The 27948-nt window shown below is 40.1% G+C and overlaps 1 protein-coding gene across 1 annotated transcript in view; it reads left to right on the top strand.

Annotated features, from left to right (window-relative positions):
• The window catches only part of Nsl1 (NSL1 component of MIS12 kinetochore complex), a 31223-nt gene extending 4557 nt beyond the window's left edge, over positions 1-26666 (top strand). Inside the window, exons 3-6 of the mRNA XM_003474245.5 lie at positions 611-741; positions 2430-2484; positions 14824-14891; positions 16144-26666. Coding sequence (XP_003474293.2) covers positions 611-741; positions 2430-2484; positions 14824-14891; positions 16144-16434 — 545 coding nt within the window. The 3' untranslated portion in view covers positions 16435-26666. The remainder of the gene's footprint in view (positions 1-610; positions 742-2429; positions 2485-14823; positions 14892-16143) is intronic.
• Positions 26667-27948: the final 1282 nt, after the last annotated feature.

Here is a 27948-nt window from a genome sequence, read left to right on the forward strand (position 1 = left end):
TCCTAGTTCAGATCTAGCACTTCACTCACTGCTTCTGCTACAGCTTTGGTTTGACACATATTAAAGCTAGAACTTGGTAGTATCCCTGATATTAAATGCCTGTTATGGTCTAGTTCTTATGTACATACTTTTATCCCTCTTTCCTTTAGTTATCTTGTAGCCATGTAAGACTTTCCTGTTTCCCAAAGATTCTTGTGATCTTACATATAACATTTATTCTCCCTATAATTTTTTTCTGAACAGTGTTCCCTCCATGGATTAGCATTTATGTTTGAAGTTCAAACTTAACTTCATTTTTAAAGTTTTAAATTCCCCAGGATTATGTAGTCTGTTGTTATGTCCTGATAACATTTTGCTCCAACCTCTGGTGCATCTTTCGAGGTGTAATTACTGTTTCTTGGGACCGTGTTACCTTCACCTTTATATTTCTTTGTTTTAAAGTTAGCTTTCCATAGGTGCAAAGCAATTGATTGTTCAGTGAGTAATTAATCACCAAAGACAGCTATTAACTTGCTATATTTGTTTTCTTTGTTTCATGTTTTCTAAATTTCATTTATCAACATCACATTTCCTTGCAAATACAACATTTTACCATTTTTTTCCAAAATAGATTCTGACATCAAAGTCCTTGAAGATCAGTTTGATGAGATCATAGTAGATATAGCAACAAAACGTAAGCAGTATCCCAGAAAGATCGTTGAATGCGTTATCAAAACCCTAAAAGCACAACACGAAATTCTGGTAAGATGACTTAATTTTAAATTTTTGTGTATGTTTTATTGTAGTAAAAATGTTAAAGTGTAAGAACCATATGGAGATAGATCATATTTTATGTCTTTCTGCCTCAGTTAGTACTATATTTTGTGAGACTTTCCTGTCCTAAAGTTTTTTTTGTTGTTGTTGTTAGTACTGGGAATCAAACTCAGGACCTTGCACTTGCCAGACATGCTATAAACAAAGTCTTGAACACAGTTAATATTAAAATTGGAGATGGAAGATTGATGGTGAATTTTAAGATTCTCAGACTAGGAAAAGAAAGGAAATTTTATTTATTTATTTATTGCTGCTGGGGATTGAACCCATGCTAGATCCCTAGTCCTAGAAAATGTATCTTTTGAATATTTTCTATTTGTCATTATTTTTGGCACATTATTTATATATGTTTGTATATTTTGGAAGACATAGATGGAGAAAATTGTTTGAGTATTTGTTCATAACACTGAAATTTGCTCTTTGAATTGTGTAATGTGTTTTGCTTTAAAAATCACAGCCATCTCAATCAGAAGGCCAGGAAGTCAGCCCCTCAGCCTGACCATTTTAGGGATGCAGAACTGTAGGCTTGCTTTTTGAGATTACTGTAGATATCAGTGGCCAGCCGTGTGATACCCTAGTCTTTCAGGTTTATTTTGTCTATAGTAAAACTGAAATAAGTCCACAACAATCAAATCGATATCTTGCCTTGCAGGGTATGGAGGTTTGCTGGCAATGATGTTGCCCTGCCATGGGGCAGATATGCTGCTTCTAGATTATTTTAGAATAGTCAACTTTAGTTTTTGAAACTAGCATATTATATATATAAATCTTCCAGGTGCTTCTCCTTCAGGAATTATTTTAAGGAATTAACACCCAAGCTTTATACTTATATCTGAAATATTTTAGTTATTCTATGAAAAAATTTAAGCAGAATGCTTTAATTTCCCCTTCCAATGTAGTTAATCCTCAGAGAAGCACCCTGTTTGAAAGTTTCTTCAGGAAGAATAAAGTATATTTACTCTCCACTGTTTCCTTTTGTTCTCAGAAAAGTCCCTCAAAGCTGCTGCATGCAATAAAACAGGTGGCAGGCCTTTGCTAGTTAAAAGTGAACAGAAGCGCGAGCTAAGGACACTGACTGACGCGGTCTTTTGTTTCTTTGAATTGTGTGGCTCCTGTTGCTTTAGGCAAAGACAAGGAAAGTGTTTTCCCCTTTCTGTTTCCTGAGCTGTGCCCCAGCCCAGTGCATTGCAGGGTGTCCAGGCTCCGTCTGCTGGTGTGCAGCGCAGCCATTGGTTTCCAGTGGGGTCTCTGTGGAAATAGAACTTGGGGTTTCGAACACTTGTCCTAACTGAACTCTGGAGGCATAGTTCATAACTTGGAGACTCCTTTCAACACAGAATTTAGTCTATACTTGTAATTTGCTGCTGCTTTTTTAAAAACAAAGATTTTTTTGCTGTTTCATAGTGTTTGCAGTAGGTGGCAGTACATTAAAAGGAATAATTCAGACAGTCTACCCTAAACTTTTTCTCCCTTCTCTATACTTCAGGACCTTAAAACAACAGTTATTTCCGTAAAAGAATTATACTGTGGTAGTGGCTGTTTATATTTGATTACATTAGGTGAAATACATTGAGGCATTAAGTGATTAACTCTGTTTTGATCTGTACTGAGTTTAGAAGCAGTACCGCCCTGTTGTACAGCCAATGGACTTGAAATGTGACCCCGATCCAGGTGAGTTGTTGTTTATTTATGATAAAAATGAACAATCAGTTTGATATTCATGAGTTCTTATTCTTCTGAAGTTTCCAGCATCATCCTGCTTTTTGCTGCTTTAACTCATTCCCAGTCATCCATATTAGGTCTTCATTTAGAATTATGAGAACTTGCATCAAACCTGCTGACTCAGAATCTCCAGGCGTGAGACCTGGAATCTGAACTCTATCAGGAAGAGGCTGATATAATATTATCCTTCTCTGTCTGTTCGGATACTGTTCATTCTTTGCCTTACAGCTGAAGTTATCTACTAAAATATTCTCTCATAATCTCCTTTCAGTAACCTTTGTTGGTTTTGCCTTGTTTATAGTCTAATAAAAACCATATTGAATTTAGGAGGTAAGCTGTTGTGGTTCGTGTCTAGAGGTCCTCCCAAAGCATCACGCTGTCTTTGACTTTTTCAGAGGTGCTTGACTCTAGAGTATGTGTTCCTGGGATTAAGGATGTATGGTTAGTAAATCAACCCACTGATTGGTTTGGTATAGTTCTGGCTGGGATTGAAGATGTAAGTGCTACCCACCCCAGGGTAGCCTGCATACAGTATGAGGAACAGAAAGAGTCTTGTTTTAACCTGTTGTTGCTTTGTCTACCTTTGGAGCGCTGGAATGTTTCTCTGTGAGGCCTGTCTGCCATGCCTCACTGCCTTGGAGCCAGCTGATTATGGGCTGAATCCTCTATAAATTAAGCCAATTAAACCTTTTCCCCTTTAACTTCAGGTGTGGGATATTTTGTATCAGCAGCAAGAAAATTAACTAAAACATGCATATATACAATATGACCTTGAAACCAATTCTGTAGCCATTTAGGTACATTATTAAAACAAAGAAGTGTTGATCTATAGGAAAGGGAAGGAAAAAATTGATAACATATCTAAAGCTATTAACACACCTGGAGTTGCTGAGGAAAAAAAAGGTCACATTTATTTTTAAATGGCTGTATTCTCCCATTCAATACTTTTTTTTTTTTTTGGTCTTTTTCCTTTTTATCGGTACCCGGGATCGAACTCACGACTGCCTGCTTGCAAGGCAGGCGCTTATGCCGCTGAGCTAAATCCCCAGCCCCGAATACTTTTAACATTTTTCTTAAGAGACCTTTTGAAATTTGTCTTTGACACTAAAAATGCCATTTCTAAAATATTGAATAAAAATTAAAATAAGTTAATCTTATAAAAATCATATTTGTCCATCATATTTATATTTGTAGCTTTGAATACCTTGTTGTTGGATTCTGAACTACTATTTTTTTAATGGTACTGAGTATTGAATACAGGACCTTGTACATGCTAGGCAGGTGCTCTACCCCAGAGCTGTGTCTCCCTACCTTTTTAAAAATTTTATTTTAAGATGGTATCTCACTATGTGACCCAGGCTTGTCTCAAATTTACAATCCGCCTGACTCAGCCTATGGCTTAGGTGGGATTCAAAGCATGTCCCTCCATCCTCAGCTTACTGAACTATTTTTTAATATAACAGCATGACCTAAGCCAGAGGGATCAACTGAGAAGGGTAAGTACAAGCATCAAAGCTGAGGGTGGTTAAAGCATAGCAGTCTATCTGACTGAAAACTGTCTATGGCCCTCCTGCTTAATCAGTTATCAAGATTCACTAAAAATGTAAAGTTTCCAAAATGCGGTAGTTGACATATATTTATTTTGGTTTTGACCAGCATAAAAATAGTGCTTGAAACTTATGCCATCATAACATACTTTTTAGAGTTTATTTTTTCTAAACTTGATAACTTTATCTTAGTAGGGAAAAAAAATTTACTTGAATGATTCTTTGAATGTATGGGTGGTTTTACTCTCACTGTTGTAGTTATATAGCATTAGTAGAAAAATCTGTATCATACGGTTGTGATTTCAGAAATTGGCAAAGGAGCTGGATGTGGTGGGATATACCTATAATCCCAGCATTTGGGAGGGTGAAGCAGGAGAATCATTGCAAGTTTAAGAAGTTTGAGACCAGCCTGGGCTATGATGTAAACTCGAGGCCAGCCTGAACTGTATAGTGAGACTCTGTCTCAAAAAGTCCAAACAAAAAGCAAAAAATAATTAGTACATATCTTTTGGATACATTTGAGATTTTGTCATTTTCATAATCTTTACAAGTTTAATCAACAAACTGATATTTTGTTGACAGCAAAATTAACTTCTAATTATTGACTTCATATCCATGACCAAACTACTTTACTTCATTAAGTTCAATCTCTTTACTAATGAAATGGTAAGTCATTTATTTAAATCTAAGGGGCTGGGGATTTAGCTCAGCGGCATAAATGCCTGCCTTGCAAGCAGGCAGTCGTGAGTTCGATCCCCGGTACTGATAAAAACGAAAAAGACAAAAAAAAAAAAAAAAAAAAACAAAAAACTGATGCTTTAGGTATAAATTCCAATTCTGTTCCTAAATATTACAGAATTTCCCACCTGTGTGTTGAGGTTGTTTTGTAGATCAAGTAAGGAGTTTTACCAACAATAGCTAAAGAAATATATAAGTACTAGTTTATGGGCTATACTATATAATATTATATATTATAAATTGCTTTATAATACTTTACAGTATTGCATATTTTATATCTAACTAGTAAAATTATATAAAACAAAATTAGATAAAAGTGGTATTCTAAATTTTATTGTTTTTGTGATTTTACTCAATCTAAGCTTGATTGAAATTTTAAAATAATTAGAAATTTAAGCTGGGCCTTTAATCCTAGTACTTGGAAGGCTGAGGGAGGAGGATTGCCATGAGTTCAAGGCCAGTTTGGGCTCCTACCCTGAACTACACAGCAACACCGTATCTCAAAACAACAACGATAAATAAATAAATAGAAGTGAAACTGGGCAGGATATAGTGTACACCAATAATCCTAGCACTCTGGGAGGCTGAGGCGGAAGGAGACCCGTAAGTGTTAAGTCCATTGGAAACAGTTTAGCAAGACTTTCAAAAAAATACTGTTTTTAAAGGGTTGGGGCTATCTCTCAGTGTGAAAGCTCCGACTTCAAAGTACCAAAAAAAAAAGATACTACACCATAGCCTCTCTTCCCGAGTCTGCCTGAGCCACAGATCTTCAAAGTAGGCAAAGCTGCTAGGAGTTTGACATGTCTAATTTTATATCTTTATCAGTGTGTTTTATACACAGGCAGAGGCAGAAGTTTGTGCATTATTTATTGAGACAGGACCTCGCCATGTAGTTCAGGCTGGCCTTGAACTCACAGCAGTCCTCCGGGCTCAGCCTCCCAAGTGTTGGGATTACAGCTGTGTTCCAACTCGCCTGACTTGAACATTTGTTATTTACATAAATATTATACAGTACATGTTATTCTCACTTTTTTTCCATTCAGTGACATTGTTCAATTTCATGGTTTTATTGATAATTTCTTCATACTTAACTGTGTATTTGCATGCAGTTATTTAAATGAGATTACACACATACAATTTCCAGATTTTGCTGAGAATTATTTTTGTTCCTTGCTTCCTCCCTACCATCACCATACTAACTTTCAATCTGTGGGCTCCCATCTACTAGAAAATCACTACCCTGGTCCTTCAGTTTCTCTTCTTTATCAGGCTTCTTTTATTTTTGTTATTCTTTTTTTTGTTTTTATCGGTACCAGGGATTGAACTTACGACTGCACACTTGCAAGGCAGGCGCTTATGCCACTGAGCTAAATCCCCAGCCCCTATTTATTCTTGTTTTTATTTCATGGTGTATGTTTCTCTTACAATGTGTGTTATTTTAGCTGTTGGAGTAATTTTCAGACTGCTCTATTTCGATTTCATCTGCAGCAAATTTCTCTCCTTGGCGTTAAGTTATATTGGCTGTCTGTCAGAGTTTTCCTGTCCTCATGTATTTTAGAGTTTGGAGTTGCAAGCTCTCACTGACTAGAATTTGGCCTGTGCTTATTTTCCTGTTTCACCCGTGTGTGTTGGCATCCGTCCCCTGCACCCCATCCCGCCCGGTTGCTTTCCCTGCCCTGAGTCATGGTAGGTAAGAGCTGTATGTCGAGTTGGCAGCAGAGGGTGCGCCCCCATGCCGGGTGCATACTGGGGCGAGTGGGCCTCACACATCGAGGTCCGGGCCAGGCCCGGAAGGGTTAGCTGCCCCCAGCCTTTCTGCTGAACCTAAAGTACGCCGCTCGCGCTAGTCCCCGACAGCCGCAGATGGCAGCTTTCTCGCCTGCTTTCCAGGGCGGGGAAACTCAGGTCAGCCCTCTGTTCAAAAGGTAAAGCTGGCACTTCGCGTTCTCCTGCTCTAGAGCACATTGAACCCCACTGACTTTTTCAGAAGGCAGGCACTTGGCTATTTCTGCAAGGTGACGATCTGTAGCTGTGCCTGGGGTTACAGCCTTTTTTTATGTTTTGGGTTTTTGTTTTGTTTAGAAATGTCTACCTTGTTTATGCTTTGGTACATGTCTATTTTAAAAAGGGTTTCCATATTTGGTAATGTTGTTTTGAAAAAAGGCAGGGAGTTTTGTGAATTTCCAAAGCCAGCCAAACTAATAATCATCTAGATTGCTTTTTAAAAAAGCATAATTTTTTACTCCTTGCTTAAAATCCTAAGCTCTTCCAGTTCAAATACGAGTATGTCCACCAAGCTTTAAACTTGCCAGCATCGCCTCACACGGACCAGGTATGTTTCAAGCAGCTGCCTTTTTGCCTGAGTCCCACTGCCCATCTTTTGGTTGTTGGAAAATGCCTCCCTTACATGCCCCTTTCTAGACTAATGTTTTAAAGTTTTCTTTCTCATTTAAATACCATCATCTCAGAGTTTTTCATTGACTACCCTAATTAGAAACACACCCATGCAATCCAGCACTAGGAAGGCTGAGGCAGGAGCATTGCTGAGATTTCAAAGCCTGCCTGGGCTACATGGCGAGGCCCTGCTCAAAAACAAAACAAAACAAAACAAGGTAAAGAAGAAATAGACTGCCCCTGGCTCTTTATCATAAAATCTATTTTCTTAATAGTATGTGTTGCAATTTAGTTATTGTCTTTATGTCCTTGTTCATGGTCTGTCTCTCAGACACAAGACTCAAAGCTCTGTGAGGTTCCCCCCAACATATTTACATGATGTGTAGCCAGGATTGTTGCACCAGGCTTCATAATACTTAGTGAGTGACTGTTACTCATCTGCCTGTTTATTCAGAGCATGGAGCTCACATGGCAGCAGTGACACCAAGTTCTTGCTTTGTGTTTACCATCTAGTGGAAAAGGAAAATGGTCAATAAATATAAAACCATCTGTACATAAGTGACACCACCACCGGGGCAGTATGTGTAGGCGATGAGAAGTGCTTTTCCCAGGGGATGCTGCATCTGGCCATGATAAAGCTGAAGGGCCCCCCAGGCAGAGAGGAGAGATGGAGCAAAGCATCTATGTCAGTGGTGAGCGTGAGCGGTCTGTGAATGGAGGGAAGCAGCACCCCGGGTTCGAGCAGCATGGTCAAGGAGGCAGGTCTGGGAGTTGAGGCGCTCTCGGGAGGGAGCTGCACTGCAGGGGGCGCCGCGGGGCAGGTGGGAGGGGCTGCGGAGGGTGAAATCCGCCAAGAGTGGCCTCCACGCGTCTCTCCGCGTAGATCATAGATCGCAGCTTTTTTTTTTTCATTTTCACCAGAGATGCTCTTTTGTCATAGTCATAATTCGTGGTTTTATTTACCGCTTTAAAAACTAATTCAAAGCAGCTGTCCTCTGCAATGATGGTCACTTGTTCACACTCACAAAATACACTGGAAACAGAAAGGAAGTACTCCCTTAATACATCTTTTGCTGAATTTCTGAATTTGTGCAGGCCTTCAGAAGTTCATGTTTCCTTGTTTAGTCAGGGCAGAGACCCAAGAGCCAAACTAGGCTGATTACTCAATCTTTCGTTTCCACTTTTTCATTTCCCTGTGTTTAGAAGGCAAGTGACTGGGGAAGGCAGTGTTCTCAGGGGTGCCTAACTTCCACATTTTTAGGAGCAGATTTTTGTTTTTTAAGTAACCTTGCAGCAATCTACTGATTAGCTGTGAAACAATATAATCCAGTAAGATGTGGTTCTCGTTTATCAGTAATAGCCTTTTATAATTCTATTCATATAATAATTGCCACATAATGTCTTCTCTTTTGTAAAGCCCTTAAGTTAATTGAAGAGATTCTCATTTTTTTCTTGCTCTTCACTAATGTAGTGATAGTGAGGAGCTATTTTAAGTTTTTTTACAGTAGACTTAAGGGTACTTCCAATCCCCGGCTGACCCCACAAGCAGAGGCTTCAAGGCAGCTCCTCCTTTTTCTCCTAATGTGTCTTGCATGAGCCACTGCTGTAGTACCTGCAGGTAGCACCTGCTTGTAAGTAGTTGTATTTTAAAGCTTATGTTAAGTCTGAGCTTTGGAATAGGAAATGTACTTCCTCTTGAAAAAACTATAAATGCTGTATGTGGGCAAAGTTTCTAGGCCCTTTTAAGAGTCTGTTTGACCTACATTTTAACTTGAATAGTACACGTTTTTTAATGAAAAATTCCAGGGATAACACATTTTAGGTGCATTCTACTACATGTTTAAGTAGGACTTTAGAGGCCCCGTTTGGATATCTAAACACCACAGTTTATAGTAGTGGTGCCATAGAACTGTTCCTATCAAGGCTATAAAAAGAGGACTTGGAGATCACTGCAGGAGCCCACTCCGTTTCCCTGCGGGCCTGGACAAGCCATCTGCACGGGAGACACTGTTAAGTCAGATATTTGTGTATCAAGAGTGCTGGATGCTCTCAACTAGTTAGCTACAAAATGTGAAAAGTTCATTTGGAATAATCTTTTTTGTTTGTTTGTTTTTGGTGGTACTGGGGATTGAACTCATGACCTTTAGGCTTGCCAGGCAGGCACTTAGGTCACTGAGCTAAATCCCCAGCCGTGATTTAGAATACTTAGGTCACTGAGCTAAATCCCCAGCCGTGATTTAGAATAATCTTAAGTAAGGCAGCATTTTAAATTTCCTAAGTAGATATTAATGTTGGAAAGTGACATTTTTGGTGCATTTACAGAATCGTATTCACATACTTATTGATCATTTTGTGTCCCATCTTTATTTTTAAAAATATTTTTGTTCTTTTCCTAAAATTATTGATACTTAGATTTAAATGTGAAGTATTTATTTAAATGAAAAGGTATTATAAAATGAACAGTTAAAATAGCTACCCCTATAGTTGTTCTATTGTTAATTCTTCAGGCTTATTTTTTATTTCTAGAGATCTTCATTATGTTGAAGCTAATTTTCTACCACTAGGTGGCTTATATCCTTATGAAGACAGTGTAATACCTAGCAAAATAAAGCTCTAGACAGCTGTATATAGAATGTAGAAGAACGCATGCTTTGGGTTCTAGGAGATGTGAGTTCTAATTCTATTCAGTTATAGATTCACTTCTTGACATCCCTTTATCTATAAGATGAGACTGATGATGCCTCACAGAGCTGCCAAATTTGTATAAGATGGATTGGGAGTGGGTTAAGAATGCATGGTGACCCGTGCTGCTAAGGGTCAGTGGAACAAGCTTTCGTGGCTTTGTGTTTCTCTCCTGAACCCTTCTTTCTGTTCACAGCTGTTATTTCCCAAGAGTCATCTAGCCTTGCCAGCTTTATTTTTAGTCTTGCAGTCACTCTTACTGAAAAACCAGTAATATTCAGTATTTATATTACATGGTAAACTATGTAGATGCTTTTCTAGCTGAGTCAGGTAACTACTACTATATTTTCTTTTATTTTTTGGTACTGAGTATCAAATGCAGGACCTTGTACTTGCCAGGCAGGTGCTTTGCCACTGGCTAAATCCCCAACCCTTTATTTTAAAGAGGGAAGAAAAAATGATACAGAAGTTCAAAACAGGCTAATAGGGGATTTAACAATGGTTAATATGTTGCATATTGTTATCTTCAAAGTAGTTGCTCAGATTACAACATACAGACATGAAAAATTGATCAAACAACATAAGCACTCAAACCACTCTTTTCAGTGAACCAACAGAAATTAGTTAATTGTCTTAGGTATCTTGTGTGTGTGTGTAGTTTTTTCTTTTCCCTTTCTTCTTTCCTTTTTTTCTCTATCTTAGGTCTTTTAATCACCTCCTCCCCCTTTCACAACACCCATTGTGTATTTTGGATCTTACTTACTCTTTCTGTTTCTCACCCTGGGGAGACAGTAGATGTTAACACATGTGAGTCTGACTTATTTCACTTGTGAATATGGCCTCTGGTTGCATCCGTGTATCTATAAAAGCCTTGCGTTTATCCTTCTTTTACTATATTTTGTTGAACAGCTTTCCCGCACCTTCTGGAATGATAATTGCTTATTTTTCTCTTCACTTTGTGTGCTGTTGTGCCTACCCTGTTTCTTTCCCAAGCACTTGAACAGAACTGTAGAATTCTTCTCCGCTTCAGCTTAGCTGTGCAGTGCGCTTTTGAAGCCTTTTTCTTTCTCTTCAGATACTCTCCTGGGAGGGAGCCTCCGCCTTCCCGTTCCGGAGGCCGCACTGGCTGCACTCTAGGCCTGCTGCAGGGCTTTCATCCTGTCTGCTCCTTTCATCATCTTCTGGGAATTTCCTTTACTTCTCGCCTGTTTGGATCATGTTTCCTGGTTCCTGTTTTTTCTTGTTTCTTGATTTATTCCCTTGTTTTGTTAAAATCCACCTTCTACTCGTACTTTTCCCCAGCCTATTTAGTACCAAATCCTCTTTTAAGACAACTCTTGTAGAATGCCTATTTTCCTTTACTTTGTGTCCACGTCACCCTCTCATAGCTTGCTCCATCGTAACTGTTGAGCACCAGCTTTTATGTGCCAGGCCCTCTGCTCATTGCTGGAGAGCCTACGGTGAGAAAATGAGGTTCTGGTGAAAATGAGGGAAATTCTGAAATATGCACAAGAATTCCTGAGTTCCACTGGAGTCCACGCTGCCCCCTAGTGGCCTTTTTGAGAAAGCGGGAGGAAGTTTTTGGTCACTACAATAATAGAAAGGCTGCATTTTGTAGTTGGGCACTACCTACAAGTGACCTATAATATGTCCTGCATAACTGTGGAACATTCCAGTAGACATTCATGTGTTTATAATTGTGCAAGCTTAGGACCTAACTCCATTTCACATACAAACCCACATATAAAAGTACTTTTTTTTTTTTTTTGTCTTTTTCCTTTTTACTGGTACCGGGGATGAAACTCACGACTGCTTGCTTGCAAGGCAGGCGCTTATGCCACTGAGCTAAATCCCCAGCCCCCCCCCACCCTTTTTGTCTTTTTGCTTTTTATCAGTACTGGGGATCGAACTTATGACTGCCTGCTTGCAAGGCAGGCGCTTATGCCGCTGAGCTAAATCCCCAGCCCCATAAAAGTACTTTTAGTACTTTATACATTGTCATTGCCTGTGCGACACATAGAAAAGAATTATTGTTGAGCCATGTGAGTTTATTAACAGCAACATGAGGTGTTTCAGGAATTCTTTATATTAGAATTATAGAAAATGGCTTCACAAATCACTAACTACAGTTATTAATGCTGTTAATAAAAATATTAAATAGGATCTTTTTGGAGATAGATAATTTTATAAGCAATATCTATCCTTCATTGTTATCAGGGGTTTATAAAAATTTTAATCTATTACCCAAGAGATTTTGCTTAATGTGTGTGTATGTGTGTTTTTGTGCGTGCCCGCGTGTTGTGCTACAACACTGAGTGCACAACCTGATGAATTTGTACACACACCTTAGGTGCTTATGTCACCACCACCTTAATCTGGATGTAGAGTTTGTCTGCAGGTGGAAAACTTAGGATACTGATTTTTAAATACTATATCTTCAAAGAATGTGCCTATTACATTTTTGTATGTGCAATAAATATGATCCAGAATATCCAGAAAATCTAGAAGCGTAAAGAAAATATTACATTGTAAAGAGAATATTTATTGTATTTTTGTTGCTTCCAGCTTTTTGGACACCATAGCATTTCAGTATACAAACACTTTCCTTATACCCCTTCTTGATTGTTATTCAGTTTCTACCAGAGGTGACCACTGCTCTAACTTACAATACACAGATTGGTTTTATCTGTTTTGTTGTCATTGCTGGATTTTTTGTTTGTGTGTGTGTTTGTTTTTGAGATAGGGTCTCACTATGTAATTGAGCTCAATTGTAATTCAGTTGACCTTGAACTCTTTATGTAGCCCAGGCTGGCCTCAGACCCACAGCAGTGCTCCTGCTTCAGCCTCCCAGGGGCTGAGATTGTAGGTGTGCGCTGTCACACCTGGCTGGTTTCATCTGTTCCTGGATGCCATAAAATGTCCATTGTGCATTGTGCTGTGGAAAAGTTTACCCTTTCACTTTCAACTTGTGAATCTAAGTGAGTCTCTTGTAAATAAAATACAATTGGATCATATCCCTATTCATTTGCTAACTTCTGCTTTTAATTGGGGAGTTTTTAATCATCTGTATTTAAAGTAATTACTGTTACAGAAGGACTTTTCTTCTGCCATTTAGATATTTACTTTCGGTATTTGTTTAACTTTTTGTTCCTCAATTTTGTCATTACTGCCTTTTAAATTTAATTGATCTTTTGCAATATAGCATTTTTCTTTTCTGCATAACTTTTAGTGGCTTCTCTGAAGATTACAATACATGTCTTAAATTTATAACAATGTAACTCGAAACAGCCTAGTTTCAGTACTACATAGTTTCAGTATTACTTAATTTCCTCTCCTATCCAGCCCTGTCCCTCTTCCTTTATGTTGTCATTGTCACAAAATACATTTGTATGCATTGTTTGTTCATTACTGCAGATTTATAATTACTGTTGTGTTCATTTGTTTTTAAATCATACAGAGAAGAGCTATGGTGGCTTTTTATATTTACCTTGGTAGGTACAGTCAGTGGTATTCTTTATTTCTTTCCATGACTTTCAAAATACTGTTGTGTTTTTTATTTTAGCTTGAAAACCACTTTTAATAGCTTTGCAGTGCAGTTCCACTAGCGACCGTCTCCTCCAACCTTATCTAGGAAGGCCTTCGTTTCTACTTCACCGTTGAAGGGTATCTTGAATTTATAGCAAATTCTTGGTTAGCAGATTTTTTGGCACTTTAGCTGTGTCACTTACCTTACTGCCTTCTACTCTTCCTGGTTTCTGATGAAACACTGGCTCTTGATTTTTTGGGAGCCTTTATCTATGATAAATTTCTTCTCTCATGCTGCTTTCAAGGTTCTCTTTCAACCTTTTGATTATGCCTTGATGTAGCTCTTTCTAAGTTTACTCTACTTGGAATTTGTTAAGCTTTTTGGATATGAAGATTTGTGTTTTTCAGCAAATTTGGGGAGTTTAATGGCCATCATTTCTTTAAATACTGTTTTTGCCTTTCTTGTCTAAGAGTTCAATTATGCTTGTACTGGTGTGCTTCATAGTGTCTCTGGGGCTCACAGGCGCAGTGTATTATTTTTAGCTACCGTTCTCTTTCTTCCCTTCAGACTAGGTGCTCCATTTGGCCTGTCTTCACAGTCAGGAGTTTTCTTTCTTTTGCCTGTTGAAATCTGCTGTCAAAATCTCTAGTGAGTTTTTCATTTCAATTATTTTACCTTTCGGCTCCAGAATTTCTCTATGTTTCCTTTTTATAATCTCAGTCTCTTTTTGATGAGACACATCATTCTTGCTTTCCTGGCAGTTCTGTCCAACCCGTTACATGCCTGTATTATATTAAAAAAGTAACACTTTTGTTACCTGTATGCATTAACTGTTAATATATGTTCTTTACATGAGCCAAGGGAGTTCCTCTTCAGTCAGTGCAGCCAGGTGTGTAGTTCTTTGTCCCTAGAAATTTCATTTAAGCAGAGGCCTCGGCACAGTGTGACTGTATAGTCTAAGTTGAAATAATGTTTTGAATTTTTAAAATTCATAGTAATACAGAAATTCAGTATTTTCATCTATTTGTATAAACTTGTAACGACAGTGTTCAAAGACACTAACCACAGTGGTGGATGATACATAGAATGAACATCGGGCTTTCTTCTAGGCACACACTTTCTTGACTATGAGAGAATGGACTCTACTATTTACACTGGTAATTTTTGCTCTACTGTTTTAATCATCTCATTATCGTTTCACTTAACTACATAAATGTAATAGAGTACTTGTTTTACTAGATTACAAAATATCCTGTTAGTAGATTATAAAATACTCTCAGAAAGATGAAGCTAAGGTAAATAATCCTAATAGAGTTCTGTCCAGATAGTACCTGCATACCTTTTATCATTTTCTGTTTGATTTTTTAAAAACTGAAATATTATTTGGCTGTTTCTTTGTAGCTTCTTGTTTGGAAAATTTGAAACACAGAGGAGAAACGATAGCTAAGGAGATGAGTGAAGCCATGAAGGTAACAGCTGTGTGCTACAAATTCTAAAATGAACGAATGTGTGTGGCTGTATATTTGCTTTCAATGTCTGTTTGAGTTTTAGTCTACTGTAATATACATTCTTAGTAGTCTTTTCAGTAGATCTTTTTAATACATTTATTAAGCAGTAACATTCACAGTGCCGTTTATCAGGCACTTACTAGTATGTACCAGGTATTATAGCTAGTTTTAGGGGTTGGTTATGTTTTGGGGATTCTGCATATTAGCTGTCCATTAAATACTTTTGGATAATAGTAGTAGCCAACATTTATTAAGCTCTTGGTGTAAACTAGGGAGCAGCTAACTGCTTTTCATTTACTCTTTTAATCTTTTATTCTTTATTCTAAGCCTACAAGATAGGTACTGTTATTTCTCCATTTTGGATATGAGGAAACTGAGGCGCCAAAAAGATAAGGAGCTAAGCGCAGGGCTTTAGGATCTATTCCCACCTTTTCATGACAGGGTGGGGCTCAGGGCCTCAGTACACTAAACACATGCTTCAACACCCGCTACACCCCGCCCCAGGGTTCATGCTTTTACCACCATGTTACACTGTTTCTGAAGAGTCTAAACATTACAATAAACATGTTTACATTTTGGTATTTTACCTAAACAAGAAAGCATGTGGATTTGTAGTATGTGAAAATTATTTTTAAACTCCTTCAGAAACTCCTGTTCTGACATTAATTTCTTGGAACGTTTTGTGACTTAGATTGATTCTGTACTTTTCTGGTGCTCCTCTGTCTCTCGTGGGGCGTGCTGGTCCAGGCTAAAGTTCAGCTCCTTTTTGTAAATACACTTTATTGGAACGCAGCCACACCCATTCACCTGCTGTCTGTGGTTTCTTTTGCACTGTACCAGCAGAATTGAGTATTGATGACAGACACACCATCCCTCCTGAGCCAGAAGTAATTACTGCCTGGTCTTTCATAGGGAAAATGTGCTAATCCCTGCTGTTAAGATTTTTAAAGTGCTCCTTATCCTAAAGTAAAGAATTCCAGACATTAACTCCTTAGCTCTAAGATTCTAGTACTCCTGGGTCATTACCAGCAGTTGTGAGGATAAAATGTATCTTTTTAGTTTTAACTTTGTAGGTAGAATTTCTCAGCTGTAACTGTTATTTTGAAGATTCAAGTAAAATATTCCTGACCTCAAAAATATAGATCTTAAAAAAAGGTTTGACCTAAGGAATTAAAAATGTAATATTGTGTCTGTTTCTTTAAATTTTTTTCAGACTTTGCCTGTACTGATTGAACGAGCTGATGGATTTTCCCAAGTTTTAAGGATGCAGCCTATTATTCAGCTCCAGAGGATCCACCAGGAAATCTTTTCCAGTTGTGATCAGAAACCAGATGCTAAAACTGAGAGCGCTGTAGCACAAATAGAAGCCACACCCACAGACAACGCTCCTTGGCCAGCCTCTAATATGGTGCTGAAAAGAAGACGGCCTCCAGACTGCCCCCAGAGAAAGTGGTATCCGCTGCGGACCAGGATGCAGCCCAGGAGAATTAATCTGCACTCGTAAGGCCTCTTGGCTCATTTGGGGAGTGGAAAATAGGATCTGTCAGCATTTACAGTACAGCCTACATGCCTAGGCAGGGCTTCATGTGAAACATTTAAATAACTCTTACCAAAATGCTAGGATATGACGTAATATATTTTTTCTTTATCATTTGATCTGTAGTAGACAGAGTAGTATTTTTTTATTAAAACTTTTAAAATATTGGCACAAAGCCCATCAATGGACATTAAAGGCAGATTGGTACTACCTTTAAATGCCATCACCTCTTTGCTGCCTCACGGCTTTTGTGAAATTCCATGAGAAACGTATTCTGCTGGGTTTCCCTGATAGACATCTTTCTTTCCTTAAAAAGGGAAGGGCTGCATATTATTTAGTGCTGAAAGCAAACCAGCTCTACACAACAGCGGGTGTTTTTCTCTAGGTGCAGCTGTTTTGTTTGTTTATGGCACTGGGTTTTGAACTTGGGGGTTCAGGCGTTCTGGCATAACCTTTACCCCATCCCTAGATACACTTTATCAAACTGACGTCCGGATGCCAAGACGGCTGTGGCTTGGTCAATCTAAATTCGGCTCATTTGCATCTGTAGGATGAATTTTAATTTTGGGTTTCTTTTTTTTTTTTAAGAATTACTCTGGGACCGCGATTTAGCTCAGTGGCTTAAATGCCTGCTTGGCAAGTGCAAGGTCATGAGTTTGATCCCTCGTACCAAAAACAAAAAATTACTCTGAAGCATAGGCTGGTATCTCTTGCCCATGCTTGTTTTCATGGACCTTTGACTGCAAGCTGACATGGAGCTGGTAATTCCTTTTTAGGAGTCTTCATTTCTAGCTAGGTCTTTCCACTTGAAAGTAAGTATCAGGTTATTACCGGCAGATTGTCGGCAGATTGTCGATGTGCAGCAAAGGCACTCATACTGAGCTGTTTCACATTTAAGGTATTTACACGTTAAATGTCTAATCATGGACAGAGGCCCGAGGAGCCGTGTGCCCACACTTGGACCTTTAACTACAGTGTCTGATAGTTTCACTGAGTGTCTTGCACTGTACATGTAGGCGAGACACCTGATTTACCAGCTGTTTCCCCTTTTGATGCCTATAATGCCTTCATCCATTTTCAGAAGAATTTGCTAATCATGGTTTAGAAAATCTGTACTTCTCAGGCTTATTATCATAAATGTCTGTATTTGTCTACTCAGTCTCACTGAAGAAAACTTACCATGCCACTTTATTATAGTCTTGCATTTCATGTTTTAATGTTACATTTCAGACCTGTATATTTGTATATAGCAGTGTTCTTTTTTGTATTAAAATAATGTACAGAGACCAAGACCTTGGAGCTGTGTATGTAAGTGTTGTTTTGGGCGTTCTTGAACTCCGCTTTCGAGGCCAGCGGCCAGCACCTTCCACAACAGGACACACTGACTTCGTTTCAGAGCTCTTCTTCGCGTCCCCACGGTGCTTCAGTGCTGCCTCAGGTGTAAGATTTACAGCTCTGTGTTTGTTTTACTTCAGACTTGCCAAACCAAGCAAATGATAGTTAATTCTGTAATATTTTAGGAGAGAATTACTTTTTGTTATATAACCCTCCCCCTGTTAAGGAATGTATATTGAGACACATAGAATTAGTTTTAAAAAAAGTAAAGCGCCAGGCATGGTGGCACACACCTGTAATCCCAGCTGTGGGAGGCTGAGGCAGGCAGCTGGCAAGTTTGAGCCTGGCCTGGGCAACTTGATGACTTTGTGAGACCCTGTTTCAAAACAGTAAAATGGGCTGGGGATGTAGCTCCTTGTGAAGGCCCTGGGTGCAATTCCCAGGGCCAGAAAAAGAAAAAGAAAAAATAACTACATTAAGCAAATGTGGCAAAAATCTTGATATTACTACATCTTTGTGATAGACATATTCTTTCTTTCTTTTTTTTGGTACTGGGGTTCGAACTGATGACCTTGCACTTACCAAGCAAGTGCTTGAGCCACTGAGCTAAACCCCGGGCCTGTGACAAAATTTTTTTTCTACTTTTGTGTCTGAAAATTTTTTAATTTTTAAAAGTATGTTTTATTATACAACCAGACAACTTGAAATCTTGAGAGCCCAAAGTTTTACTCCATAGTTAAGCAGAGTTTAAATAAAAATATCATTGGAAAAGGCAACATCTGAACATTATTAGTTGAGAAAAACATGACTACATCTGTAATACGGAAGAAGTGTGCATGGTAAGAGGGGCCTTGCATTTTTGCATAGGCCAAGGACCACCAAGCAAGGGTTGAAGGTAAAGTCAGTAGTTTCAGGGAATGTTGGCAAGGCAGAAGGAAAGACTGACAATGAAACCTTGAATTGGATAGGGTATTCAGCTTCTTTCCTGGGGTGATGGTGTGTCCTAGGGGGACAGCATTTGCCTAGCATGTGTGAAACCCTGAGTTTGGTCACAGGACCACACACAACAAAATCTCAGCAAGGAATATAATGGTCCAGTCCAGTCACCAGGGGCAGAGAAGGGCACCCAAGGGGTGATGGGAGTGCTGTCAGATCGGCACTGGTAATGGTCACTTGCTGGGGGACTGTGCTTGTAAAAGAGTAAGAGGCCTGATAGGGGAAGTGTATCTCAAATCAAATGACAAAGTAGAGATGACACACAGATGCTCGGCTGAAGGTGACGGGGTGCTGTGGTTCAGATGTGGGTGTCCCCAAGGTGTGTTGAGGCCTGGTCTTCACGTGACACTGCTCAGCAGGCCGTGGGACCCGTGACAGGTAAGTAGGTGGGGTTTACCTTCTTGAAAGGATTGGCGCAGTCCCTTCAGGACTGGATTGTTGCAGAGTTTGCCCTCCCCATCCTGCCCTCTTGCTTCCTGGCCTGCTGTCGGACCTCTGCACAAACCTGCTTGCTCTTCTACTTCCCATCAGACCTGAGGAAGCACAGACCCTCACCCAAAGCCAAACCTGTGCCATGTGCTTGGCCTCCAGAACCATGAGCTAAAATGAGTGTCTTTCCTTGATAAATCACTCAGCCAAAGATGATTTTATTGCAGGAATAGAGGACAAAGACATCAAATCTGCAGAAGGAAATGACCCACTGAGCATTAGCAAGTGGAATAAAAAAGACAAATATAGAGATAAAAATCACCCTACCAAGGCATGTTATTGAAAAATGATAGACAGATAGACCCAAGCCTCTCTCCGTGAGTCAGAGCCATTCACAGTCTGGGGGAGAGAGAATAAGACCACACCAGCAAATAAGCCCAGTATGGGAACCAGCGCCATGTGCAAGCCGCTGCCAGACTGGGAACAGCCAGGCTCACCTTCCGGTGTGCGGACTGACAAACAAGAAGTGCACGTCTCCCACCCCTGCTCCTTAAGCGACCGGCTTATCCAGAGGAACAGGCTGTGATGATCGCTATGGAGGTGAAATACAGTTGGATGCCTGTGGTGCTTTGGTGCTTCACTAACATCACAGGTCTAGGGCCAGGGGTCTGATCGTAGGTTCAGAGGATAGTGGTACACAGTGTGGCATCTAGGGGGGAATCCCTTCTGAGAGCTGCAGCCATTGTTGATTCCCTGTGATCTTGTTTTGGAAGTTCTATATCATTTCCATTGTTTTGTTGGGTTGGGTTTTACTCCTGTTTTTTTTTATGTCAAATCTGATGGCAAGAGCAGCTATTTCAAAGATAGCAAAATGTATTATGGTAGCAATTTTGGATTTACTAAAGGCTTGTTTTGAAGTCCTTTATTGCATCCATTGTCTTGTTTTTATTGTTTCTATTCTATTCTGTTTTGTTTCTTACTATGTCCAAAGTTACCTGTAGCTATTTTGAAGACATCAAAAGGCATTAAGGTATCTATTGTTGATCTCATAATGCTTTGAAGTCCTGTACCTCTTACATCTGTTTTGATTGGTTTTATTGTTTCATCCTCTTTAAAATAAAATAAATTTTAAAAAAGAGAAATAACACCAGGGATAAAGAAAGGTTTTTAAAGTTTCCAGCAGAAGAAAAGGATAAAATAAGAATTGAATTGGTACTGAATTACTAAACTGTTCTAGAACCTCCAAGACCCAGAAGCAATGCAATTTGGAAATGGCATAAATGGCTGGCAGACGTGTTCCATCCTCAGCCAAGCTGGTGTCAGATATGATCATTAAGGGCTCCAGAAGCCATTCTCAGATATGCAAATTCTGAATGCGAATAAAAGTACCTTGAAAGAAGCCTGTGTGGAGACACTACTGGGGACATGGCCCACTGCGAAGGCCAAGCAGAAAAGCTCCCATGGGAGCTGGGAAATGGACATCCCTGACACAGCAGCCCCAGTCAAAGTCTAACTACTCAGCTGGACTGGAGAGTGATCCTCTGAGACCAGATTGAAAGCATCTGTATTTTCAGGAGGAGAAAGTACAACTGACAACATGACTGCCCTAACCCCTTGGACATTGTGGTGTATCCTATGGCATTGTTTAGATGCTTAAGGAAACAAAATATCAGGCAGGTTACTTGTTTTGTTTTGAAACAGGGTCTCACTATGCAGTTCAGGCTGGCCTTGAGCTCACTTTGTGGAGGCTTTGTGGAGCAACAATCCTCCTGCCTCAGCCTCCTGAGTGTTGGGATTACAGGTGTGTGCCACCACGCCCAGCTAGGCAGTTATTCACTATGGTAAAGCACAAAACTACACAAGGAATATAATCACAATTTATTGGGTCCTGATCTATATCCCCGATCTCCCAAATGAGTGTACAGCGGAGGTTAAATAAAAAGAGGCAAATTGTATGATTTTATGGGCTCCAGGAGGGTCAAAACCCTTTAGTTAAGCTTGCGACTCTGAGGGCTAAAGACAAAAGCTTCTCTGGACTGTCCACTTTAGTTATGAAATCCAACAACAAGGGGTGGGGAAACTGAGGAAAACACAGGCAATGAGCAGGACCTTGGGAGTCACTTCAAGGACATCTCCAAGTAATGAATCAGGTCAATTCAGTAGCACTGTCTTATCATGAAGACGTGGTAGAAGTGAGACTTTGGGAGTGATTTATGCAGCTGCAGTCTCTTATCTTGTTAATTATGGTTGGAGCGAAGTGTCCGCAGCTGTGGCCTTATCTTGGTATCTCTGTGGCCTTTGAGGTATCTCTGGCCTCACAGGCCACTACAGGCCTCAGCCAGGACCAGTGATTCATAGAGGTTCACTTACTATGAATCAGCTCCCATTGCCTAGGACAGACTCACAGATAAACATAGAAAGCAAATTAATAAAATTTAAATCCTGCTCAGAGCCACTTCATAGCAGTCTCCAACAATAGTTACCAAGTGGTTCCATGATGAATGATATTTACATAGACATGATAAAAGTTAGAAGGTCCTATCATACTGGGAGGCTGAGCGTGGGAGATTAGCGCAAGCCCCGCCCTGAGCACTCAAACGGACATTGCCTGAAGACTTCTGGAGCCCCTTTAAGTGCAGAGTCCAGGTGCATCCAGATGCCCTGGCATGGGCCTCAGCAGCCAGAGGAGTAGGAGGTGGCAGTGAGGAGGCTCATGTACCAACAGACAGTTCGTGTGGTTGTCCCAGTGTGGCCATCCAAATCCCGAAGTGGGAATATTGGGGTGTGGAAGCTGTATCCCCCACTACTGAACACCAGGGAATAATCCCTTAAATAGCTGAATCAAGGGACTCTACGACACTGATATTAGTGAATACCAGTGTACTTATCTGAGAGGACTGGGCCAGGGACTTATTTGTTGTTGTTATAATCTTGGAGATTTCACTTTTTAAATTTCATGCAAATAACAGAAGTATAGATAAACTATCACAAGTAGACGTGAATTATTTTCTACTCACCATATCCTTAAAAAGAGCTAAGTATTTCAGCTGTCTCATGCTCAGAACCAGCTTGACATGATACAGAGTGGGCAGTGATTAATATTAATAAATCAGCACAAAAATAAATTGAGAGTCTGTCTTAGACTACACGACTTATGGCACAGTCTGTGGCTGGCTCACAAACAGATTAATTTTTAAGCCAGAGTTGAGTCCAGCAAATGGTGTGTGAAGTCCTGGTGCCTCAAAGCAAAATAACATGGCAGCTGAGGACTGATTCCTTCTAACTCAGTACTTGCAGTTAGCAGACAATCCGGTTGCTAGTTAACTATTATCTCCTCCTGTGTGCTTTTCCAAAAACACGTGGTGCCTCAATCCTTAAACCTGACCTCATCAGCACCTCTGATGCCGCAGTTCACCAGTACACCTCCAATCAAGCTGTGCACCTAACAAAGGCCAAAGACACCATGCCTTGTGGTCTTAGTCCTTACTGGGCTTTGACCAACCTGGCGCCTTTGTAATAAATATATATCTTATCTGTGTTTTATTCTGTCACCATACAACTGAGCAGGAGGAGATCCATGGGCCTAGACCAGGGCCCTGAGCGACAGTCTTGGGATTTCAGTTGTGTTATCCCAGTATATTTCAGATAGGATTTGTAATCTCTGTTATTGGTTGAGAGATACAGTTTTGGTTTCTATGAGGTTTTTTCCGCCTCCTTGACCTTTTGTTTTGCAAACAGATTCTGTTGTCAAACCTCTGTGTACAGAATGGGAGAAAAACATAGCAAAACACTGAAGTGATCTTGGGGATTTTATATGGAATAATTGGGGAAATTAACATTCATCTGAAGCTTAGGAATGAAGAGTCCTGTAATTAACAAAGAACAGAACACTGGGTTACAATGGCCCATCCCATTACTGTAAATTTGTATTGCAGCATAATAGTAGCTGGCGGCCCATCTCAGTAGCTGCACTTGGGGGATACAGGAAGCAACCTTCCTGCTTGCCCACTTGATATGACAATGGCAAGGTGTGTGTGTGCACGTGCAAAAATGTCAAACTGGGCTTTTTACTGACATAATCCTCCATCTAACAGGTTTTTGTGTTTGTGTAACCAAGCATCATAGGGGTAAAATATACCCCCACCACTTTTGTGTTCTGTAAACATGTATTTCACCACACGTGGAATGTGGGTGGGACTCGTAGTAGCTGCACCTGGACCAAGAAAAAGCCCTTCTGTGCATTCACCCACTTGGCAGACACAGCAAAGTGGGTAGAGAGCTAAAGCAGCACCAGGTGACTTTTACCCCTGGACTGCTCATTGCTAGATTTCTGTGCATTTAGAATTTGGTTTTCTTTAGATTTTTTTTCTGGTAGAAGTACCCTAATTCAGTACATTGGAGCATGAGAAACCAGATTTGCAAGTTTTGGAGGTCAAGAGTGAATCATTATATAATTCATCAAGGATGATGATGATAATGACTTGATGTTGGTCATGTGAGCTGAAGTTCTTGTGACAGTGAAATGGAGCAGGAATTGATCAAAAAACTGGGCATGGTGGCACATACCTATAATCCCAGTACTCAGGAGGAGATGGAGGCAGAAGTTTTGCTGTGAATTTGAGTACAAAGTTTGAGCTCAAGTTCTGCCTGAACTGCATAGTGAAACTCTGTTTCAAAAAGACAGACAGACAGGGGCTGGGGATTTAGCTCAGCGGCATAAACGCCTGCCTTGCAAGTGTGCAGTCGTGAGTTTGGTCCCTGGTACCGATAAAAATAAAAAAGACAGAGAGAGAAAGAAAGAAAAATTAACCAATACAGACACAAGGAATGCAGACCTCCTGATTCAGATGACAAAATAGCAATATAAGTACATACATATTTGATTAGTTGAAATGTTGTGAAATGGCTATGAACCAAACAGAAAGATCCAATGTTGAACTAGGTCTGAAAATATAGGGAGGATGTTGGTAGGGGTGAACCTGTTGAACAGAATGCCAGCTGCCTTTCAGTGTTGGAAATTGTAACAGATGAAATGCTACAAGATGTCTTGAAGCACACAAATGCTGACATACAAGTGGCATGTTCTGTATGCATCAATGTGCATGCTCAAAAATGCATTTATTATGACCCCTCACTAGCTGAATTGAACACATACACAGATCTGCTGCACTTGGGAGGGCTTTCTATTGGTAATCACAGGAATGTAAAAGACAGAAAAGCAATGGGTGTGTAGAATAAACTTTAGAGACTAATGATGACACTGAGGAGATTGGAGTTTCCTTCAAAATTGCCTGAGGTTTGATGACAAGAAAGAAAAAGAACCACAAATCTGGCTGTTATCTGCTCATGATTTGTGGGTGATTGTCTGGTAACTTACACACCATCTGAAAGATGACTATTGATGAACATCTTGCAGCATTTCATGGTTGCTGTAGCACCAGGCAGTATATTGCTCAAAATCCTTCAAAATGTGGCATGAAAATCTGTGCCTTTGAAGATGTGAAGACTTATTAGGCTTTCAACTTAGAAATTTTCCTGGAACAGAGCTATTAGGTCCTTATTCATATAGTAATAAGCCAAATGATGTGGACAGACTTCCTCCCATCTCCCCAACTAATCAAAACTTGACATTAGACAATTGGTTGACCAGTTTCCAACTGATGTTATACTTGCTAAAAGAGCACAAGTTGACCAGTGAAGGAACTGCCTGCAGGAACAAAGCAGAAATTATAAATGAAATCTTGTAATCTCAAAACAGAGAATTTTATAGTACAATCTTTGAATTTCAGAAAGATATGTTGACCTTGTATATGGCAAGGAAAAATAAAGTGATACTGCTGATGTCAACATTGCCCCATGATGGGAATAATGATAGGGAAACACTGACAAAGCAGAAGCCCTAGATGGTAACTTTCTACAACAAAACCAAAGGCGGAGTAGATGTTGAAGACTTGTGCAGCAACTATGATATCACTTGAAACATAAAGTGTTGGCCAATGGTTGTGTTTTGCTCAATCCTAAACATATGTAGCATAAATAGTTTGAGAGTTTACAAAGAAAACAGCAAATGCAAAATATCACAGAGAAATTTTCTTAGAAGATTGGGGTGGGAACTCAGAAGAGATCATTTACAGCAGAGGACAAACAAAATGTTTCTACCTAGGGAACTATGCAAAATATGAAGCACACCAGTGAACTGACAGGTGAACAGGCAGGCGCAGCACCCCAGACACCTACAATGACAACAGGAAATCAAAAAGACATCAGCTATTCCCTCCATGACAGGACAGTGTTATGGTTTGTATCTGGATGTTCCCCAAAGCCTCATGCAGTCATGGGGGCAGGCTTCTAGAAATTGTGACTGGTTCATGGTCCAATGCTGGGATTATAAGTGTGAGTGTTACACTCACCCTAGGGTGTGGCCTGCATACAACATGAGGAACAGAAAGGGTCTTGTCTCCTCACGTGCTCCTCTTTTTTTGACTCTTACTGTTTTTGCTGTTTTCCACCACCGTGAACTGTTGACCTTTGCCATGAGCCACTCTGCTTTGGAGCCATCCAAGTATGGATTGAAACCTCCAGAAACTGTGAGCTAAATAAACCTTTCCTTCCTCAACTTTGGGTGTCAGATATTTTGTCCCAACAACAAGAGAAAAGAAACCAACACAGCCAAGAAAATAAAATATATACGTTCTCAGTGTAAGGAGTGCTTGTGTAGCGAACATACAGTCTTCAAGAGTGAAGACTACCTTGGGTATGCTTTTTTTTTTTTTTTTTGGTACCAGGGCTCGAACTCAGGACCTTACACTTGCCAGGCAGGCACTTACACTACTGAGCTAAATCCCCAGCTTAGGTGTTACATTTGAAGCAAAAATCATGTGGTAGACCTTTGTCTGTAGTTCATGTGAGTTTTTTTTTCTGATGTGATGTTTTAGGTATTGTAAGCAAGTGCACAGATGATGTGAAAATGTTGATGTTTATTCTGAGTGTGCAATACATATTAAGAATTTATACTTTATTTTGTTGCTGTCCTCTATTCCTGTTAATCATACATTATATAATATAAAAATCTCCTGAAAAACAGCAAGAACAGCAAGAGTATGTCTTACAAAATCAGGAAATCGAAACACATGTGTTGTTACTATAAGCTATATGTGTCTTTGGAACGTCCGCCGTAGGTGTGATAATTGAAGTAAAAATTATTTGTATTTGTATTCTTATTGTAGTTCATACAGGAATTTATTTCTGTGGTTATTTTTTAATACTTTGTACACCAAAAAAGTCGATGTTGAAAATTGTGATGCTTCTTCTTTTTCTTCTTTTTGGTACCAGGGATCAAAGTCATAACCTTGCGCTTACCAAGTAGGCACTTGTGCCACTGAGCTAACCCCCTGGCCCGTGATGCTTCTTTATAAACAATAAATCTTAAAAATTCAGTACTTAATGTTTTGATGTTTTTTCCTGTTAAATACTCATTTTTTAATACAATAAAACTCATATAGTTTAAAGTCACCAATAGAAATAGCCTAGAGATAAACGCAGGTGTTATGCAGACACACAATAGTGTGGCTTTGCGACAAAACCAGCCTTATGCCACCTCATTGCAGCCTCTGTGGTTTGCACCCCTTGGGCCCTCTATTACTGTTAGTGGGATAAATTAGTTCATATTGCCAATTTCCAGCTTGTCAGTTCCCTAACATCACTATCCCAGACATTAATAGCTTGTGCGTTTGTGTGGATTGATCATTAAGCTTAGATACAAGCTTGCTATTGCAAAGGAGGGGAGGGCTTGGTTCTAAGGACAGAGGGCAGAATCACTGGGAAACACCTGGACTCTCCTGGCTCCCACAGCTGAAGTGTGGATCCTGTGGGGCACGGCAGGGTTGGCACTCACACCCTCAGGTCCACCGCAGGCCCCCAGTGGCTCTTTGCTGAATCCCTTGGCCTCTGGTGGCCTGGAGTCACCAGATAAGAAAACTCACTTCCTGGACCTCTGCGCTGAGTCACAGGCCTGTGGAAGGTCAGGCACTGGTGTCTCTCCTGGTGCCACAGTGGTTTCAGCGTCCTTGGCACACAGGCCTCGTGTCTACATCCCCTGAGGGCGTAGACACCCCAAGAGGATGCTGGCAGGCAGCTGAGCTTTAGTTAGTTTGCAGCACCCCTTTTTCCCAGGTCCTACACATCCCAGTTCCAGGGTCTCATGACCTTTTCCAACCGCATTCCAGACAATCCTGGAAAAGCAGTTTCCAGGCATGCCATCTTCTATTGCATAAGTACCTCCAAATAGCATGCAAAGAGGTGTGTGGGCACATGGCACGCGTGTAAACCAAGGCACAGACCCTGGCCATGCACGGTGTGATGTGGTCACAGAAGCTGTCAGGGAGGAGTGGGGGCCCCTAAGGGAGCACATCGAGAGCTGAACAGGGTGAAGGAGCCTGGAAACCGCACCTTGCTCCCAGAGGGAACAGGAGAGTGAAACTCCCTGGTGCCTTCTGTGGAATTCACTGGTTGCAGGATGGCTTTGTGTTTGTGAAAACCAAGTCAGCACCCAAGAATTCCTGTCAGTGGTTGGCAAATTCTGATATTTCCTGCAACTCCTTTTTGTTGTAAGCGTAACCCGACACTTCTTTAAAAAGTTTCCCCCTGATTTGTTTCTTTAGAAATAGCCTTTACCAAAATCACACCGCATCACTTCTTCACACTCAGGGGGAACAGAAGTTC

Source organism: Cavia porcellus, unplaced genomic scaffold, assembly GCF_034190915.1.
Source record: "Cavia porcellus strain 051 isolate PalLab524CR breed Dunkin Hartley unplaced genomic scaffold, mCavPor4.1 scaffold_26, whole genome shotgun sequence".
NCBI classification, from domain to species: domain Eukaryota; kingdom Metazoa; phylum Chordata; class Mammalia; order Rodentia; family Caviidae; genus Cavia; species Cavia porcellus.